Source organism: Xenopus laevis, chromosome 6S (assembly GCF_017654675.1).
Source record: "Xenopus laevis strain J_2021 chromosome 6S, Xenopus_laevis_v10.1, whole genome shotgun sequence".
In the NCBI taxonomy this organism is placed as follows: Eukaryota; Metazoa; Chordata; class Amphibia; order Anura; family Pipidae; genus Xenopus; species Xenopus laevis.
Genome location: NC_054382.1, coordinates 37,006,743 through 37,028,459, shown reverse-complemented (window position 1 = coordinate 37,028,459; position 21,717 = coordinate 37,006,743). Strand labels below are relative to the sequence as shown.

Here is a 21,717-nt window from a genome sequence, read left to right as displayed (position 1 = left end):
TGTGAAACACTGTCACCTTTAATTTCTCAAGTTCAATAGTAGAAATGTAGGGTGCATACGCATTTATGCTGAGCTAGTTCACTCAAATTCGATATACAGCTTTGGATCCATGTTTATAATAGAGAGGGATATATGCCAAAGAAGTGGATAATTACAGGGAAAAGCAGCAGTCAGAAAAGAAACAAATAGCTACAGGTAAGTAATTGTGGCTGATTGCAGTAACCTCAGGTTCAGAATTATCAGCAGGCTGCTTGTATGCTTGGAATCCCAGGAGAAAAATAAAGAAGCCTAGTGGCCAGCAAGAAGACCTATAAACAAGCTGTTATTGCAGCAGCTTTTCAGTTTTACTGAACCTTTAGGTCACACTGTACAAATACATTTTACATCTCATTTTATTCAGCTGTCAGGAGTTTTTTTTTGATTACCTAACGGGGAACCCAAAAGATCACCAGCAGCATTAAAGCGTGCAAAGAACATGGTTCAGAAATTGAACATCTAAAAAATAAATTAATTTGAATCCTAGGTAATGTGTACCTTTAATATTGTAATGTTCCATGTGAAACTCTCCACAGCCTTAAGCATCTTTCTTTCCTTTAATCCTTCTTTAGCCCCAATGGAGTTCAGGTTCTCATGGAATTCCATGGCTGGAAGATAAACAGCAAACGTTAGGCAGTGCATATCTGTTGGATTTCTTAACACGGGATATAGATAGGGTTTTTCTTGTTACATAGAACAGCTTTAACCTGCTCTGAATACCATTAGACAATAGATAAGATTGAAAGAATTTTAGCTATGGCAAATCTAAAACCTTTAGCATTAAAGTTATACTGACATGTTCCTATAAAAAATAGGAATGTGTCGGGTATCAGTAAATAGAAGCTACACAAGAAATATAAGCAGCTAAAAGTTCCCCAAAGCCGCCCCCAGCCCAGCGAACCTTAGTAACGGCGACCCTCCGACACCATTAAATCATCTTCCTGAGTTGTTTCAGTTACGCTGGGCTGGGGAGATTCCTCCATAGGCTGGAGGGAAAAACAGGACTCCAGTATATGGAGGGATCACCACAGCCCATCGTGACTGAAACAACTCGCCGGGCTGGGGGTGGCTTTGGGGAGCTTTTAGCTGCTTATATTTTGCGTGCAGCTTCTTTTCACTGATACCAACACATTCCTATTTCTATAGGAATGTGTCAGTATCACTTTAAAGGGTTTTGAACAAAAAACTATGCCGAAGAAGCTTTGTTACATTTTGATCAACTTTTAGGGGGCCATTTACTAAGGGTCGAAGTGAATTTTCAAATTCAAAAGCTTCGAATTTTTGGGTACTTCCACCATCAAATAGGCCAAAATTAGATTAGAATTGAAAATACTTCACAAATTCGACCATTTGAAAATCGAAGTACTGTCTCTTTAAAAAACGTTGAATTCGACACTTCACCACCTTAAACCTGCCGAATTGCTATTTAGGGGACCTCCTAAGTTTTGGCTAAGTTTTGAGTCGTATTTTTTTGTAAAACCGTTCAAATCAAACGATTTTTACTGCGAAGTATCAAATTCTATGGTCGAATTTCGAAGTTTTTTAACTTCGAAATTCGATCCTTAGTAAATGTGCCCCTAAATAAAAGAAAGATTAATATTGTAAACCATGTGTGAATCATGTATTTTCTGATACACAATATATTGTTACTTCCTGATGAATTAGTGTTGCATTTAGATGCGCTTTAGTGGGCTTAAACTTACATTAGTTAATTATTGCCCTAATATGTTGTTTCTTTAGCGAGTCATCAGATTTGAACCTCTAATTTCAGGATTTGGAATTCAGATGAATCTGAGTGCTTTGCTAAACCAAATCTGAAGCCTATTTATCATATGACTTACATTATCATTTGACTCTTTTTGCTGATTTTTTCCCCTGGGATTTTGCTAGTTTTTACTTAAAGGAATTTGAAAGGGTTCAGATTTGGTTTAGTTCAGAATTAGTCAAAATCGTTTGTGATGGATAGAGCATTCAAATGTATTGTAAAAAAATGGATTCAGGACATAATTAAGGGGCAGATTTATTAAGGTTTAAATGGTAAATTCAAATTTTCACATTTTTTTTTTGTGCCAAAACTCACAAATTTGAATTTAAAAGCACCAGCTCGAATGTGAGATTTATCACTCTCGACCATGGAAACAGTTCTAATTCAGAATATTCGCCACCGAAAACCTGCCGAGTTTGTTTACAAGTCAATGGCAGAGGTCCATTGAACCATTTGAAGATGTTAATGGCCTTCCTGAGATTCGAATTTTCTTTTGAAGGAAAACTCAATTCGAATTTTCGGGTCAGGACTATTAAAAAAAATTCACATAAATTCGACCTTTGATAAATAACCCCCTTAATCTCTTCAACACATTTTGCTTTTTCTGGGGTTTTTTGTATTTCTATAGATTGGAATTCTAAAATCAGAGTAGTATTTATCTGTAGAGAAGATTACAGAATAAGGACATAATTTCTGATATATTCCTTTATTTACCATTTTAAGCCTTTTTCAGGCTCTTCTATTGCACATAATTCTGTTAAGGCACAGCCATGCTTTGCTAAATGAAAATGTGCTTATCTTATGCACAGAACATTTCTTATTTGCATTTATGTATTTCTACATCTGTCAGTGCAAACTGCCACAACACCTAACATGAACAGAAAAGCACAGTTTATAAGTGACAAATAGATATAGCTTTACAGGGTTCTAGAGATTGTCTTTACGCAAACCCCTGCACAGTTATAAATGCAGTTAAGCAGAGAAATAAAGTTCTCTCACATTATAAACTAAGCCATGGCCTCACACATTATTGTCTTAGGAACATGCATGGATGATAAACTCCAATAATATTTTCAGTTCAATGTGCAGCCTACATAAACTCAGATCCAGAAAATATCACCTCAACAGAAATGTTACTTTGATAAATCCTTTTCCTATTCTTATTTAAACCTTCCCATGTGAATCACTCAGACATGTCAGTTTCTTATAATTCTCCTTTCTAGAATGATTTATTTGTTTCCATTTTCTGCAAATTAAGGAGGAGAAATGTATCTAACTTTCTTTCACCATTGCACAAAATACTTGCTTGGGCTGCATGATTAAACATTCATGGCTGGAGATCCCATTTACAGCAAGCGATGTCCAAATCTTTTAAAGAAAAAATATACATACACACATACAAAACCACTTGTGTAATATGGTTAGTTTATTTTTGCCGGTTTGGTCAATGTTTTGCAGCTGAAGATATCAGAGTTTAGCCCCTAGGCCCCCAAAATGGCAGTCTCAATAGGATCTTTCCCAGCAACCCTTAGAGAGGAGCCAGACTTTCCCACAATTTTGGATAGGTGCCAGATATCCTCGAATAGGCAGGACGCCAGCAATGAGAGGCAAGCATCAACAATGTTAGCCTGAATTATGTCATATCATTTCAATGTAAGGATTCTAATTACGGTTATACTCGTGATTAAAGCATTCAGTAATTTAATTTGAAGCCAACATTAAATGTGCCGGGAATGTTTCTAAATCCTGTTTAAAGCCTATACAAATTAACATTGTAGAACTGGACTCCCTTGTATGTTAAAAGACCCACCTGGGCAAAGGATGGTATACTTTGCATGCAGCTAAAGGCTAGAATAAATACCATATGGAAACAACAGTTAGGTTAGGGTGAGGGGGACTAAAAGAGCCAAAAAGCTTTCCCCTGTGCCTCTTGCTACACCCTTATTGCATTCCCTCAAAACCACAAATGAAGGGTTTTAACTCTTATCAGGAGATCACAAAGGGAGACATATAGAACCGCTGGTATACTAGCTCAGATACAGCCTATTGATTAAGAGGGATAAATCCATACTTGTACACAACCTGTTTTAATCTTGTTAGATTTAATCAGTGCAAGATACTGAAACATGGCTTTGAGGGGTAAAGGTGGCCATACACGGGCAGATAAAGCTGCTGATATCGGTCGTTTGGACCGATTTAACAGCTTATCTGCCCGTGTATGGGGGCTTCCGATGGGTCTTCCCGATCGATATCTGGCCACGATATCGATCGGGAAGGTTTGATTTTTAACCGACCGACCCGTCGGAGCCCCTTGGCGCATCGTAATTCGATCGTTCGGCCATACGGCCGAACGTTAAAATTACCCCCCATATAGCCATTCCGTTAGTGGCATATCAGGGAAAGATCCGCTCGTTTGGCGATGTCGCCAAACGAGTGGATCTTTGAGTCTATGGCCACCTTAAGACTTAGAGATCAACCAAATGGAAGAACCAGAGAGGTTGGGTTGAGGGGGGGGGGCTAAAGGGAAGCTAATAAGTAATTTCACTGGCAATATATGGAGTAAAAGCAGGAGAGAATCAGGTGAGGGAAGGAAAGAAGGAATGGATGGAAAAAGTTGAAATGATTTAGGAAAAGAGAAGAATGGAGAGGTAGAACCTTCAGCCAAGATACTGAACTTTGCTTAGTAGGTATGAAAAGTTCATGACATGCTAAAGCTGGGCAAGGCCTTTTGATATCTAAGCAACACTGCAGTAAAAATGCAGTTTTCTTGGAGAAATCGTACATTGACTAAAAACTGCTTACAATAATGTCTTTATGGTATCATAATAGAATTTATAGTGTCATCTATATCTGTAATTTTTATCATCCTTCCGCAGTCAGCTATTTCTACTTCAAAAATTCTCAAAGCACAAGGCAATATAATATTATGGTTCCGAAAGCCAAATTCATCTCAGCTCTAAACACTTGCCATTTTACATTTAAAAAATAAACCACAACTTCCAGTTGGTATTAGCTTCAATGGGGAAAGGCCTCCCTGGAAAAGGAATGCAAACACATGTTGTCTTCTACGGGTAACATGCAATAGCATTACAACAGAATGGCTTTGCCAACTACTTTAAGAGTTACTTTAGAAAAGCACGCAAAAGTACTAAAATGTATGCACAGCTGGGCAGTGTTCAGTAGTGAACAGTGTTTTATGGTGGATGTGCAATTGTTTTAAGTTTAGGTTGAAGGCTCAGGTCACACCTAAGGGCATCACACGGGAATTATATGCAGTGGTACCATAAAGGTCAGGACAGTGTTTGGGGGATTCGATACAACAGTGTTACAGGAGGCAGGCAAAAAAATCAATCTTGTTATCTATCTCTACTTTAAAACCTGCACAGGAGGCATTTTAATGTTATTTTTTTCTTGTACAGTTATTGTCTTGAGTTAGCATGTATTCTGTAAATAAATCAGTAATTCAAAGCCGGCAAATGTCCTGGAATGGCATTTTGATATAAACACATCAGACTGAAGCCAGACTGGCTTGCATTTATCCTAAAGACTTTGATATATGTGATACATGCGGTCATTTGATTTAACTAATAGGAGGTTATTCATTTACTGAAGTGCTATATCCCCACATGACACATTAATAGACTGATGGTGTAAGACATGTTGTTCATCCTGATGAAAGGAGGGTAAAAACCCCCCCTGAAACGTTGATGTACGGGTGGTTACAATAAAAGGGGTAAGCTCCCCACCTGCAACAAATGTGGTGTTTCTGCGACTTTCTTCTAATACTCTTCGTGTGTTTGACTGACATGTGCCGACTGTCTAGGGAGATCTGCTCCACCAGGCAGGAGAATTTTAGGAAGACAAGTTGTTGTCACTTCTGAGTTGTGGATAGCCCCCTTTCAAATGATGTATGTGACAATTATCTGTATAATTAACCTAATATATCAAAGTACATTTCAATAGCTTTCCTATAAGTAAGAAAAAGGCCACACAGAGAGTAGGCTCCAAAGTGGATCTGATCTGTGCCTCGTTTGGATTGATTTTAATAAGATCTACTAGCGTCCAGTAACAGTAGCGGAAGTCGGCCCAAAAAGCGTGAAAAGGGATGTTTCTGGGCTTACCTCCGCACCACTCAACTGCTTGTAATTGCACATAAGAGGAAATAGTTCTATTGTATGGAGCTCGGGCACAGAGCAGATCCTCTTCTCTCAGTCTGCAATAAATACTCATGCTGAGAACTGTGAAGCCTTTGCTCTGTGTGCCCATGCCTTCAGGGTGATGATTACTGTTACACAATACAAAAACAATAAAATGCCTTCAAGTTTCCCATATTCAGAATGAAGATGTAATCTATTAAAAGCCAATCAGTTGGCCACACTGTTTCTGGCTGACCATTGGCATGACAATATCTTCAGTATGTATGTGCGTGGTGTACCTCTGCTTCTTAGAAGAAAGGAACCTGGTTGTTTATAGATGCGTAACAGCTGCTAATATTTCTTTGCTGTACTTTGGAGTCTAATCCCCTCACTGCTCTACATGCCTTTCTTGTAGATTGATTTGTTGGCATATGTAGAGTATTTATCCAAACTATCAGTACCAGAGATCCCTGAAGCATTTGTACAGAGAACTGAACTTAATTGTTTCAATCAAGATAACCCACATGAGTAGAACAGAACAAAAACTTACTCAGAATTATAAGATTGTAGTCTGTAACTTTTGCTGGAACTAAAAAGTGGTTAGATCAGTCATATCAGGAATACAGCATTCCATCTATTGCAATCCACATCTCCCAGAATCCTCAGTAAAGTAACAAGGTAATATATTCCTGGTACCGATGTTAAGATACAAAATGTGCTCATTTATTGGAGGTTTAATGAATCTGTTTCACAAATAAGGGTTTGTTTAGAAATGCAAGTGCAGTGTGCAGATGCAATCCATGGTGCTTTTTACTAACAATCCGCTTTTTAAACAAAAATGATATATGGACACAATGGACATGTTTTTAAAGGAGAAGTAAGGTCTTTTTAAATTGGGGATGCCAAAAGTTAGCTACCACTAAGTGATTGTATTTACTTACCGGATACCCCCGGCTGGTGCTCCTGTCGGCAGAAAACTGCACAGGGTTCTTCCGCGATCCTCTTCCTGCTTCTTATTTCTTCTCGAGGCTGCACATGGCAGTAGACTGCAGAGCCAAACTTAAAACGAAAAAGCCGCCTATTCTACTGAGTATGCATAGAAATTTGCTTATTCTACTGAGTATGCCCCCGGGAAATTTGAAGAACGCAGAAGCTAAGAAGACCATTGCTCTGTGGTGCTCAATGGCAGAACCCCGGGTTGGTGCAGTTTTCTGCTGATATGAGTGCCGTGGTGTCTTGTAAGTAAATACAAGTTAAAAAGACTTTCCTTCTCCTTTAACCACAGCTGCGGCCATATTTCCATATTTAGGGGCTGGTTTTCTAACGTAGGTTCTAACTAGCACAATTTGAGTCAGCAATCTGGAATGGCCAACTGCCAATCAGCACAGAGGTGATTGCAGCAGAAAACACAAACATTTGGATAATAGTATACAAACAATTTATAAGTCACAAGAAAAATAATAATAAAACCTATTTGTGAAACATCCGCTGCTATCTGGGTGCATGCTTACAGCTATGGCTGTACTGCAGACTACCAGGCGTCAATACAATGCATAATTTCACTTACCAGTCTTTTGGCACTGTACTATCTTCTCATACACGCCATCGGCATTCTCAATTAGACTCTTGCTGTTCTGGATAATCTGTGGATTAAGCATTAAACACAAGTAAAAACAAAGTTTGCACAGCAAGTATGAATAGAGGTTTATTTAAGACTGTGAAGAAATTGGTCTTCCATTACATACTCTCAGTATCTTTTATATGATTTTATATTATTTATAATACTTTAGATGCCTTGCCAGGAAAATATTAAAATACATTCCTTTAGGATGTATGAACTATTTGTCATGAAAAAAATATGTGTCATATTATCCCATCTTAAAATCTGGAGAAGTACCAATAGGGGTTGGGTTAAAAAAATAAATATCCCCGACCATGTTTTGGAACACCATTAAATCCATTATTAAAAAATGGAGAGAATATGGCACATTCATGGGTCTACTGAGATAAGGAAATGGTCTGAAACACAAGAACCCACCAGCACACCCAGGTCTCTCGAACCCAAATAGGTCCGGTGCGCAGTCACAGGGGTCGGCACCCTCAATTGAACGGCACTACGGACTCCATGCAAGCGGGACAAGCCCTGCGTGTTTATTCAAGGTTACGTTTCGGGGGGAGTGACGAAGGGGCGTGTTCAAGTCTGACGAAGGGGCACACCCCTGAAATGTAGCCTTGAATAAACACGCAGGGCTTGTCCCGCTTGCATGGAGTCCGTAGTGCCGGTTCATTTTCTTTTTTCTACTGAGATAATGCCATCCACCAAAACTCAAAGACTTGGTTAGGGATGTTAATTTAAGAAGTAGTCAAAAGGCCTGGAGGAGCTGAATACATACACAGCTGAGATGAGAGAAACCATCCATAGCCCACATACAAAATACAACTGTTCTTTATGGAAGAGTATGCATATAGTTTTGTTTCCCTATTATTAGAGGGATCTGTATGCAGCGGTGGGCAGAAGAAAGTTTGCCGCTAACACAAATGGCTGCTTCCCATATTTGTATTTAGAACTGCAAGTTTAAATAAAACTTTAAAACAAAATATCATATCCATCATTTTCATTTATTTTGGGTTTGGGTTGAAGACACTTTTGCAGCCAAAGGATCTTCTAAGTTTGAGAATAATTTTATTTATTTTTACAACTTCTCTGATTGTGTTTCTTTGTCGATAAAGTTTCATGTTCAATTCATTCCATGCTAAATAAATCTGATTTACTATAAATTATAATTTTCAGTGTACAAATAAAATTCTTTTCATTTTTTGCCAGCGATTTCTTTTATATACTCTACCCTGGGATCTGAGCAAATAGAAAGCGGACATGATGTGACTACTAAAGTCTACCTACAAAAACTGCACATGAACAGTAGTGTGGGCAGTCTCCATGGAGATTGCTTGCTCACAGAAAATAATTGCTATTCAGTAATGCTGCAGAAAAATCAAAGAAAGATGAAATGTCCAAATATTCCCCACTTTCATCACTGGTATTACAACTATTACTTTTGCCTTAAAGGGGACATATAGCATAAATTGTCACAATGCATTAAACCATGTAAAATAGAATAAATTGTTTTTATTTCAATACCTTTTGGGTCAAAAACGTCTGTATTAGCTTGAAAACTGTGCTCAGCCCTTTCCCTTTTTGCTTCTTCCTATCCAAGACTTTCCAGTATCTGACTGTATAGGCACCGGCTCTTTCTGCCTAATCTACAGAACAAAAGCCAATGAGGGAGGATTGAGTGTGTTTGTGATGTCACACTCAGTCCTTCCCTGCAGGCATCTGTTAACCCTTACTGCTTGTTTTCCCTTCCCTGAACTGCTCCTTTCGCTCCCTCTCTATCCTGTTCCTCCTCCCCACCTGCAGTTTTTGTTTCTATCCCTCTCTGTCCTGTTCCTTTCCTACAGTTTGTATTAAACTTCACATCTATTGATTTATGTTGAACATTTAAGGTATATTGTTATACGTGATTGATCAGGCAGCAGCATAAAACAGTTATGCATACCTTCCAAAATTTTGGAAATAAAAAGAAGGACAAAAAAGTTGGCACATGTAGCGCAGCAAAATATATATATAAAATATTTTTGACAACGCCCATTTTTTTGTGGCCACAGCCAATAATTACCATATTCATTTTACAAAATCTGGCAGATTATGAAAGTTTGAATGCATTTCTGTGTTTTTTTTCAGTTATTACAGTTTTGCTAATGAATGTGAATAGCCCTTTAAGCTGTGAGTCTAACTTTTCACAAGGGACCTGTTATCTTATATTGTTACAATTACTTATTTGCTTATCTGAAATTGTTACAAAAGTTTCTAAGGGCACCTGGTGGCTGTTCTGGGCTCTCTGCCAACAGCAAATTAAGTTACAAACTTTGTTATTTTTTCTGGCTGCTCGGTGCAGAGAAAAACGGGACTTTCCAGTTCAAATGAGGGACAGCAGGTTGAGCTGTCAAAAGAGGGACTGTCCCTCTAAAAATGGGACAGTTGGGAGGTATGAGTTATGCGCAGGCTGGGACACACAGGATAGAGGGTGGGAGGGAAGCAGTTTCCCTGCAGAGTTCAGCCTGCCAGTCAATGATGTGACCACTTCCTGTGAGACAATGAACAGACACTCCCACTCTTCATTTCAGCCTAGCTTCTGACCTGTAAACATCTCTCTGCAGCTCTGATATAATGACTGTTTTAGAAGGTAAAATACTTTCAAATTGTTTTTCTTTCTGCATCATTACATGTTTTGAGGAAGGAGGAGTAAAATATCTGAATATAAAGGGTATATAAAATTTCTCCTTTAACAAGTCTTTGGGTTCACACAGTAGACCAAAAGACAGTATCAAAAGCTAATGTCAAAGTCCCTGTGGCAGGAGTGGGTCCTTCAGTACAGCACCTGACACTACCATACCTCCCAACTGTCCCTTTTTCGGAGGGACAGTCCCTCTTTTGCCAGCTCAACCCGCAGTCCCTCATTTGTACTGGAAAGTCCCTCTTTTCTCTGCACTCAACAGCCAGAAAAAGAAACAAAGTTTCTCCCTTAATTGGCTTTTAGCAGAGAGCCCAGAACAGCTAACAGGTGCAAATAAGATACTTTGTAACAATTTTGAGACACAAAAACACAGTTTAGATAAGGAGAAATATTTTCAAACTTACATAACCTGACAAATTTTGTAAAATGAACATGGTAATTAGGGTGTGTGGCCACAGAAAGGGGTGTGACCAAAAAAAATGCTGCGCTACGTGCGGAAAATTTTTTTTTGTCCCTCTTTTTAATTCCAAAATGTTAGGAGGTATGCACTACAAAAGTGTTTCTTTTTAGAGGTGAGCACTACTCAACAGTGTTTTAGTATCAAAAGCTAATGTCAATGTTGATGTGTGTGCAATTGTTGGGCCAAATCTGCATTTTGCTGAAGAAACCCCAGGTGTTACAATTGCTTAATGTTAAGTGGAGCTGCTCATAAAAGATACAGGGTCATACTACAGAACCAGGGCCATAAAAGCTTTTGGAGAAGGACCAGTATATCTGGCATTCTGGTTCTTAATGTCTGTCTTGGCACTTTGCTTCATCTATTTGTAGTAACCTTCAGATTTAACTATCCCTCATGCACCTGCCACAGCACCTGATGGAAGGCCTGTATTTCTACTTGGGCCGTCCCTAGACCAGACCCTCAATAGCATGCCCTCCTCTTACAAGTGCGCCCCTGTCCTTCACTATAACACGTGGCACACATGCTCAGCTACCCTCTGTAGCACTGGGGATTAGGTGAGCAGCAGCGCGTCCCTCGGTGCTTCCAATAATATTGAATTGCGGCTGGCCAGCATGCCGCCCCTATAATGTTACCGCCCTAGACCCAGTCCTTTGTGCCTTGCCACAAATCCAGGCCTACCTGACGGCAGCTCGAGCGCATGCATTATTTTCACCATAGTAAAATAGTAAGTAAGTTAGGTTGAAAAAAGACACACGTCCATCAAGTTCAACCTTTTTACTTTTTTAACCTGCCTATCTGCCAGTTGATCCAGAGGAAGGCATAACACCCCACCTGAAGCCTCTCCAATTTGCCTCAGAGGGGGAAAAATTCATTCCTTGTGCATACCCAAAAGCCAATCATTCACTTTAATATTATAATTAAAGGACATTAGAGGGCATATTAATTAAGGGCTGAATAGTAAATTCAAAACTTTTTGGTGTCAAAATTCACAATTCGAATGTACATTCGACAATGGAAACAGTTCTAATTAGAATATTCGCCACCAAAAACTTGCCTAGTTCCTAACAAGTCAATGGCAGATGGCCATTTGAATATGTTAATTGACTTCCTGACATAAAAGTTCATATAAATGCGAAATTCTTCCTTTGATAAATCTACCCATAGGAGTGTAAGAAGGAACCTTTTCTCATCATATGGTAAATGTATTGTATAACCCACTTGCATCAACAAGTTCACCCCTGGAGAGCTGCAGAATAAAAAGCTAAATAACTCAAAAACAACAAATAATAAAACATGAAAACCAATAGTAATTTTCTCAGAATATCACTCTGTACATATAACACTAAAAGTTAATTTAAAGTGAACAGCAACTTTAATCTCTTCCACATGCTGCCCCTCTCTTGTAGCTCCATTATGCAGTGAAATCAGAGAAGGCCTGGGCTTATCTTTTTAAGCAGTGTACAGTATTGCCATACTTTTTTTATAATGGAAACACAAGGGGGTTATTTACAAAGATGGTGGGAATCAAAGCCAGAACTTAACTTTTCTAAAACCCAGAGGAAATATCAGCTAGTTTGTCTGGCAGCCACAAGGTTATGGCAGAAATACTGTTAGCGACACAAGCTCTTATATCCACTAAATAATAATTATCATCTCTCAAGATGATCTTGGCAAAGGGAAAGCTTTTTTATAGAGTAATTAATCAAGGCTTTTGGACAGCAACCATACAACAAATGTAAAAAGCAGCAAGCGTGGATCAGTTTCAGCAACATACTTTTCTTTTTTATTGTGTTAGTAACAGATTGTTTTGGAAGACAGTGTCCAACCAGTGTTGGTTAACGTATAAGTGCCTTTGCCTAGTGTTCATCAGTTTAGCTGTTCAGTGTAAGGCACAGCACAGCACAAAATGTGCATCTTACATTCTTATCATTAAAGCTGACCATACACAAAGTGAGATAATGGTTTTATTTGGTTGTTTTCATGAATGAGATGTGGGGGAACTGGTCAACCATATTAAGTAAACTGTCATTAGATACTAAGAAATGACTATAGCCCCATTATTTCCAAATCCCTCTGACTCCATCAGCTAACCTTTGTAGTGATACTCGGGTCAACCAAAAACTCATAGGTTTAGTCGGTGTAATTACCTCCAAAGACAGGTTATGGAAGGGACACCCAGTCCCTCACCAACCTCTACTCTCTGGTGAAGTCACAGATGGGACAGGTGCAGGTAAATAAATAGGCATGGTGAGCTTTGCTTTGTCTTGGCTTGGGTTACGGCAACCAACCAGTTAGAGTAGACCAACGCATCACTAAACTTTGTAAACTGTTCCTCTACCTTCACGGCTTTTAGTTGAGACCCACAACAGCTGGAAAGGCCCCAAGACTTACAGACTTATTCCTGTGATGTAATAACTTTATATAATTTGGCCCAATAAAATTAAGGGGTCAATGAAAAAATCCCTAGACACAAACTCTAGAGCACTCAGGGGCAGACTTGCAGCAGACTTAAAACTCTGGTGGGACAAGGCAGTCATGTTCTTGCCGCCTGCCATAGGGCAATCCTCTTAAGCATCCTGTGACAACCAGTCCTCCCTAACTTTTGCATCTGAATGTTAGCAGCACTGTATTCATGGGAACAATATAGGTCTATGTACATGTGCCCATGGTGCAAAATTTGGGACAGTACCAATGTGGAAAAAAACATGGCGGTATATGTCCATTTTCTGCACTTTGTACCCTGCCCTTTGTATATGACATGTTTACCATTTTGGATAGTAGAGTAAAAGCTGGACAGAAAGAACTTACAAAAAGAGCTAGAAAGAAGTGCTTTTACAGAAAGAGATGGTTAACTCAGTCATCATTCTATATATAAGTGCTGAGTAGTTCCCGCATAGTAGGTCCATGCATACATGGACAATTTCTATTTCATTTGATATATCCCCTAAAACAACAAATTATAATCATTTTGATTTAAAGTTGTAGGTCTTGGCTTAAACGTTCTATTGAATTCACAGTCCTGATATGTAGATCCACCTCCTGATATAGGTGAAGAATGTCTGATCAGCTAACTGAAAAAGTATCTGAGAAAATAAAACACCCACCCTTTTAAACATATTTCATTAATGTTTTGTTTAAATAACAACGAAGATACAAAATATATAAAAATCCTTGAAGGTCATTTTTTCTTCTTTGACTTTTACTTTTTCTTACTGTTAATTTGTCAAAACTTTTTTGCACTTTGTGCTCAATTAACAGACTTTCTGGCTCACAGAGCCTGCGGCTTATCTGGCCAGGCACATTTCCATTGCACCTGCTGCTTCATTCTACACAGCTAATCTATTTCCCCAGAAAGATACCTCTGTTGCTGATTATAGCTGCCTAACATCAATGGAATGGCCCAGAGGAAGCATTCAGCAGCAGGAAAAACCAATGTTTTGTACCACAGTGACCTTTCGACATTCATTCCTGACTTTCTAATGGATAGTGATGGGCGAATTTATTCGCCAGGCACGAATTCCCGTGATTCTCCGCCGGCAAAAAAGTTCGCGAAACCACCTCAAAAATTCGCCGGTGTCAAAAACGAGACGCCTGCGCTGTTTTGCAAATTTTTGGACGTTTCACTAATTTTGAGGGAAATTCACTAATTTTTTGGCTTAGCGAAATGCTCCAAATTCGCCATCACTACTAAGGGAATCTGTCTCAGGCGAGTTTGAGAACGGCAGCTAGTTGAGCTTGAATGCCAACAATACATAGGAGTGTATAAAATGACATATCTTTACAAAATACAGAGTGCATGGGAACAACAGAAACACCCCTGGAAAATAAATACCTTCTAAACGCCAGTGGCCATAAAATGATAATAAACTTTTATATGAAACTGAATACAAGAACTACCCACTAACCCGAGAGCTCCATGGAATATTGACTATATTATTACAGGCTAACATGGCAGTGCTCTATTCACAATGGCGGTTTCTAAGGAAGAATGCCATATGCTATCTGTCCGCACTTTCACCAAAAACACATTAATTTTTTTTATGTGCAAGTACAGGTATGGGACCTGTTATGCAGAACACTCATAACCTGGGGTTTTTCCAGATAACAGATCTTTCTGTAATTTGGATCTTCATACCTATAGTCTACTAGAAAATCATTTAAACATTAAATAAACCCAATAGGCTGATTTTGCCCTCAATAAAGATTATAAGAATTATATCTTAGTTTGAATCAAGTACAAGCTACAAGGAAATTGTTTTTAAAAATTCCAATTAATTATAATGGAGTCTATGGTAGATGGCCATTCCGTAATAAGGAGCTTTCTGGATAACGGATTCCATACCTGTACATCTATGCTGCAACACTCTCACTATTTAGGATTATTTCCAAATTGCTTCTTTAGTAAGGAGGGTTTCTATTACCAATGTTATCTCCCCATTTATAGTCTACTTCCAACCTGACACCATCTATTTTAGCATCTAACTGTAGAGCTATTCTCCACTTCGGAAATCCCATTATTATCACATAACTCATGCAGATGAGGCAGCTCTCAAGAGCAGTGCCCTTTTGCTAACATTAATCACAAAATACTGGACAATATTTAGTTTATTTTGATCTCTCTTACATTGAGATTGAAATTCTTCTCTTCAGTCTTGGCCTTGCTAACTATTCAACTACAGTTAGGTCCATAAACATTTGGACAGACAACTTTTTTTTCACATTTTGGTTCTGTACATTACCATAATACATTTTAAATGAAACAACTCAGATGCAGTTGAACTGCAGACTTTCAGCTTTCATTCAGTGGGTTGAACAAAAAGATTGCATAAAAATGTGAAGAACTAAAGGCTTTTTTGATAACATGCATAAATATTAAAATGTAAAATTATGCTTAATGGTATGAGGGTAAAGCATAAGCCTCAATGTCATGGTTTAGGGGTATGAGGTCTATTAAAGTTTGACTAGATCTTTCTCACAACTGAATAACATCAGATGTGTTTAGAAGAAAAAGTGTTAAGAATCGTGAAATCCACATTTGATAAGTAGGTGAGCACCATGGATTTCTTGCAAGTTATGCAATATGCTATTACTAAAAAACAACAGAGTCACCAGAGTGACTATTATGCAAAATGTAAACATGCAGAAAAGCTGTCTATATGTTATGGTAACCATTTCCTGGTAACTTTGGATATTAGAGAAATAAAAAATTAACTGAAAAAACACAGGAGCAGTTGCTTGAGTTGGCAGCTGCAGCCCAATCCAGTAGCTCCCCATCTTCTTTTCTGCTGATTCACTGCACATGTTCTGTGCTGCTGTCACTTACTGAGCTTAGTGACCCACTCACAATATACAGTACACATAGAATATAAGTGTCACAATATAAGGCTGATTAGTAATTAATACATATAATTACATGGCAGCACAGAAATCAGTGCAATTAGCATCAGAATGTAATAATCAGCCTTGTATCATCAGCTTATTTGACAGGCAAACCTCATTTTATATTAACATTAGGATGCTGAACTTCTAGGCTTGTGTAATTTCAGTATTTAAAATATGGGATTTGTAGCCATATTCATTTTTAGGGTTTAGTTCTCCTTTAAACTGGCAAGATTTTTTTTTGACGGGACTACAGTCCTTTTGCTCTACTGTTGAAAGATATAAAAACTTATTATAGGGGATCTTAATCCAAAATAATAAAGAATTTAGTGCTCCTCTGAACACCTTGGAATTTCCATTCAATTTCCATTGTTTTAGTGGTTTTCATGGTGTTAGAAGCATATTACAAAGTGAGATTACATAGTGAAGTTTGTTTGGATGCACAGGTGACCATTTGGATTATTGTTGCACTTTGGTAACTAAATCTACAACGAGTGTAGGAGTTAAGAGATATAAATAAACTGCCTGAAAAAAACAGCTTTTTATTTCATTTGTATATCTTTCCTTTAATCTACTAATAGTGGAACCATAACGCAAGTTTCATCCATCAAATACAAGCCACCAGCATTAAGCCCAAATTCCACCCAACGGGTTTGTTCTCCGTGGTGCCTTTTCCTAAACAGCAGAAAAGGTCAATTACACTTCATTACAAATTGACTGTGTCTGTCTAGGCCCAACCTCAGTCGATATATAATGAGTTTATTATTGATCTCTGCCTTGTTAGAAGATTCTATTATCAGTGCTCCGCCAGACTTGACATTAAAAGCACCTTTTTTTTTTGTTGAAATTGCTGCCAAACATTAAAGCACTTTAATAAATAAATTTGAAAGGAATAGTGTTTCATCTAACCTCCTACTGACTGCATTACTAGAATCCAAGCAAAATAAATACATGAAAAGTATTTTATCAGCATCTCATCAGTAAGCAATGAGGCCAGTGTGTCTTTCATTTTAGTTTCACGCTTGATTGTTATAGTTTTCATCTTCTACTCTATCACAATGCACCATCTGAAGTCAGAGAAGATACCACGGATTCTTTGAAATAGAGCCAACAGGCTTTCCTTGCATTTGTTTTTGATTAGGCTTTTGTTCTGCTGTGTTTGCTGGGAAGCAATACAAGATATCGGATTCTAGCTTGACCCTGCAGCCTACAGCTGCTGCACCTTCTACTGGATAGGGCTTCTCATTAGCTATGGAAGGATGTCAGTTGCCCCCACTGCATGTTGAAAAAGCAGCATCTGTCTTTTTAGATACAACTAGAAGCTTGCAAGATTTCCTGAATTCTGAAAATATATGTTTATTTATAATGGGCTTCTCTAGGTTATCCATACACACCTTAACTAAACAGACAATATAGACCAGAGCCGGGCCAACCCGGGCAGGCGCCCTAGGCAACCTGGCGGGCCACGGCGCCGGCTCAGTGCGCGCTCGACTGCGCATGCACGAAACTTTGCTCCAGCGTGCATGCGCGAAATTTGTTTGCGCATGCGCAGAAGCGCATTTAAGCTAAAGACACAAGCGACAGTCGGGGAGAGACGGGACCGGACACGGGGTAGGCGGCAGAGCAGGCATGTGCCTGGCGACCCCCCTTCGGCTTTGCGCCCTAGGCACGTGCCTACTCTGCCTACCCCTAGTTCTGGCCCTGATATAGACATAACTCCTATTTAAAAGAAAAGCCTACACAGTTAACTTTATATATGAAGAGCTATTCATAAAAGTTTACAAATACAGTTATGGGATCGGTTATCCGGAAACCTGTTATCCAGAAAGCTCCAAATTGTGGAAAGGTTGTCTCCCATAGACTCCATTATAATCAAATAATCCAGATTTTTAAAAATGATTTCCTTTTTCAATGTAATAATAAAACAGTGACTTTTACTTGATCCAAACTAAGATATAATTGATCCTTATTGGAAGCAAAACCAGCCTATTCGGATTATTTAACACTTACATAATTTTTTACATGAAGTAATTGGTAAAATATCAAATTATCTCATATGGATTTAATGGAGACTAAACCCTAAAAATAAATATGGCTAAAAATACTTTATATACTAAACTTATTGCAGCTGCCTAAAGTTTCAGTATCTCAATAGCAGCAATGATCCAGTATCAGTATTCATACATGTATTACATATCAAAAAATCATTTGACTTAAATGTAATGTGAGCAAACAAAAACCTTTGGTAATATAGTGTGTTGGTTTAATACAATGTATAAAATGTGTTTATTCACAAATATCACTATATGAATATATGGATTCACTAGAATATATTTATTTTTACATTTTATAATTGTTTTTTATGCCTTCACTTTTTTATCCACTTTTAATCACTGTTTTATTCCCTATAATTTATATGGTAATTTATTAGAATGAATTCATTTAGTATTATAATTCGGGATTCACAAGTATCCAATGGGATGCTTTGATGTAATTGAAGGGAATGGATTTATGTTAATTTATATACACAGGTGTTTAACACTGGACACTCTATATAACGGGTTATCACGTGACATATTTTGAACTCTGATGAAGTGCCAATAGAGAGGGCACGAAACGCGTTAGTTCGCACCACTTACCCACTGCCTGTCATCACTTATGCAAGTTTTTCAAAGAATAAGTGTGGCAAGTCTTGATGTGGACGGGCCAGCGCTGAATAGCGATACACAGAATTTGCCTTGTAGACGCCGGCTTGGAGTTGCCGGAGTATCGCGAGAGCTGCGGCCGAGACGCCACAAGGAAGGGTGAGCTCCGTTCATATCGTTCGCAACCCGTGTTTCTCCTGCATACATGTATTACTCTCCACATTTGCAGACAGGACAATGGGGACATTAAAAGAGGATTAAAGCAATTCTAAATATTACATGGACATAAAAAGTGGTCATATTCAATAATATGTCATATGTTTTAAAGACTCAAAAATGCAGGCTGGCATGGGTGATAGCTTTAAGAAATGGGCAACAATAATGGGCAAATGGGCAAGAATATGGGCAACAATAATCCTCCTTATGGCTTTCCAGAGAAGGAATCTGCTTAAACTGAGAATGAAGTCTTACAGAATAATTTTCTTACCTACTGCCTATCCATATACACTTCAGTTACTGATTTGCCTGGAACTTCCTCCTGACTGCTTTGTTATTGGCTAGCCCATAGCTTTTATTGCTTGCATATAAAGCCTTTCACAACTTACCCCAACTTACCCCATGCATACTTTGTTAACCTCAAACACAAATGGTCTCCTATCAACCTCAGTCTTCAATAACAGAAGGCTTCTGTTGCCTTGAGTTCTTTGCAGCATAGCTTTGTTGCATTATTGCTCATTATACCATATTTTATAGGAGAATAATTATGTCATACAGTCATATGAAAGTTTGGGAAACCCTCTAAACCTGCATAATAATTTACTCCACTTTCAACAAAAAAAGATAACAGTGGTATGTCTTTTATTTCCCAGGAACATCTGAGTGCTGGGGTGTTTTCTGAACAATGATTTTTAGTGAAGCAGTATTCAGTTGTATAAAATTAAATCAAATGTGAAAAACTGGCTGTGGAAAAATTTGGGTACCCTTGTAATTTTGCTAATTTTTATGTGACAGCATGGGATCCTCAAAGCAACACTCAAAAGATCTGAAAACAAAGATTGTTATAGTATCATAGTTTAGGGGAAACTACAAAAGCTATCTCAGAGGTTTAAACTGTCAGTTTCAACTGTAAGGAATGTAATCAGGAAACAGAAGGCCACAGGCACAGTTGCTGTAAAACCCAGGTCTGGCAGGCCAAGAAAAATACAAGAGCGGTCATTGTGAGAATGGTTACAGACAACCCAAAGATCACCTCCAAAGACCTGCAAGAACATCTTGCTGCAGATGGTGTATCTGTACATCGTTATACAATTCAGCACAATTTGCACAAAGAACATCTGTATGGCAGGGTGATGAGAAAGAAGACCTTTCTGCATTCACGCCACAAACAGAGTCACTTGTATGCAAAAGCTCATTCAGACAAGCCACAGTCATTTTGGAACAAAGTGCTTTGGACTGATGAGACAAAAATTGAGTTATATACGCAGGGGTTGGATATTCCAACAAGGCAATGCCCCTAAACACACTTCAAAATCTACGAAGGCATTTATGCAGGAGGGAGAAGTACAATATTCTGGAATGGCCGTCACAGTCACCCGACTTGAATATCATCAGAAATCTATGGTATGATCTGAAGCAGGCTGTCCATGCTCAGCATCAAATTTAACTGAACTGGAGAGATTTTGTATGTACGAATGGTCAAAAATACCGCCATCCAGAATCCAGACACTCATCAAAGGCTATAGGAGGCATCAGAGAGAGTTATGGACTATATAGATGTTGCTGTGGCTTGGAGAGAAAAGTATTTCAGATCAAACTTTAAAGAAAAACTATACCCCCCAAACAATGTAGGTCTCTATAAATAGATATCACATTAAACAGCTGATGCGTAAAACCCTGCTTCATGTAAATGAACAATTTTCATAATAATATACTTTTTTTAGTAGTATGTGCCATTTGGTAATCCTAAACAGAAAATTGCATACATCCTAACATTTCGGAAATAAAAAGAGGGACAAAAAACTGTGCTGTGTGTAGCGCGGGAATTGTTTGACCACGCCCATTTTGTGGCCACACCTCCTAATTCCCATGTTCATTTTACAAAATTTGGCAGTTTATGAAAGTTTGAACATATTTCTGTGTTTTTTTCAGTTATTACAGTTTTGCTAATGAAGGTGAATTGCCCTTAAGCCAGGGGTGTCCAAACTTTTTGCAACGAGGGCCAGATTTGGTGAGGTGAAAATGTGTGAGGGCCGACCATTCAGCCTGACATCCATTCCGAGGTAGCTAGCTTGTGATCAGGATCATACACTCCTTGAGTTGGACGTGTACACGGCCTTTAGGAAGTGGAGTCTGTTTTGACTTACTCTCCGCGCTTCATTTAAACAAGGAATTGCGTAGCCGTAATATTTGGGCACATTAGTCATTAGTGAAATGATCTGCCAATTGGTCTATACTGCTGCCTGTTTGCTGGCATACTTTTTTAGTTTATTGAACTGGCACATCAGTACGTCTATTGCACCTTCAGCCCTAAAGAAGTATGCAAGAGTGTCGCTTTACTACGTGTCTATTGCTAACACCTTCAGCACACAGGCAGCAGTATAGTGGCAGATCATTTCACCAATGTGCCCAAATATTACGGCTACACAATTCCTGATCGCACTGTGCTGGGGGGCCACATTATTATTAATTTCATAACAGAGGCGGAAGGCCAGTGTAAATTTGAAAACGGGCCGCACTTTGGACATGCCTGCCTTAAGCTATGAGTCTAACTTTTCCCCAGGGACGTCCTTATCAAAATTGTTACAATTACTTATTTGCTTATCTGAAAATTGTTACAAAGTATCTTAGTTGCACCTGGTGGCTGTTCTGAGCTCTCTGCCGAAAGCCAATTAAGTTAGAAACATTGTTTTTTTTCTGGCTGTTAAGTGCAGAGAAAAATGTGACTTTTCAGTACAAATGCGGTACTGCAGGTTGAGCTGTCAATAGCAAGTTTGAAATTGCC

At 38.5% G+C, this 21,717-nt stretch overlaps 1 protein-coding gene across 3 annotated transcripts in view; it reads right to left on the bottom strand.

Annotated features, from left to right (window-relative positions):
• The window catches only part of LOC108719946 (inactive phospholipase C-like protein 2), a 130,511-nt gene that overhangs the window by 9,615 nt on the left and 99,179 nt on the right, over positions 1-21,717 (bottom strand). For all 3 annotated transcript variants that reach the window (XM_018269261.2, XM_018269262.2, XM_041567520.1), the window contains 2 exons: positions 7,505-7,580; positions 535-644 (listed from right to left, as the gene is read on the bottom strand). In XM_018269261.2, coding sequence (XP_018124750.1) covers positions 535-644; positions 7,505-7,580 — 186 coding nt within the window. The remainder of the gene's footprint in view (positions 1-534; positions 645-7,504; positions 7,581-21,717) is intronic.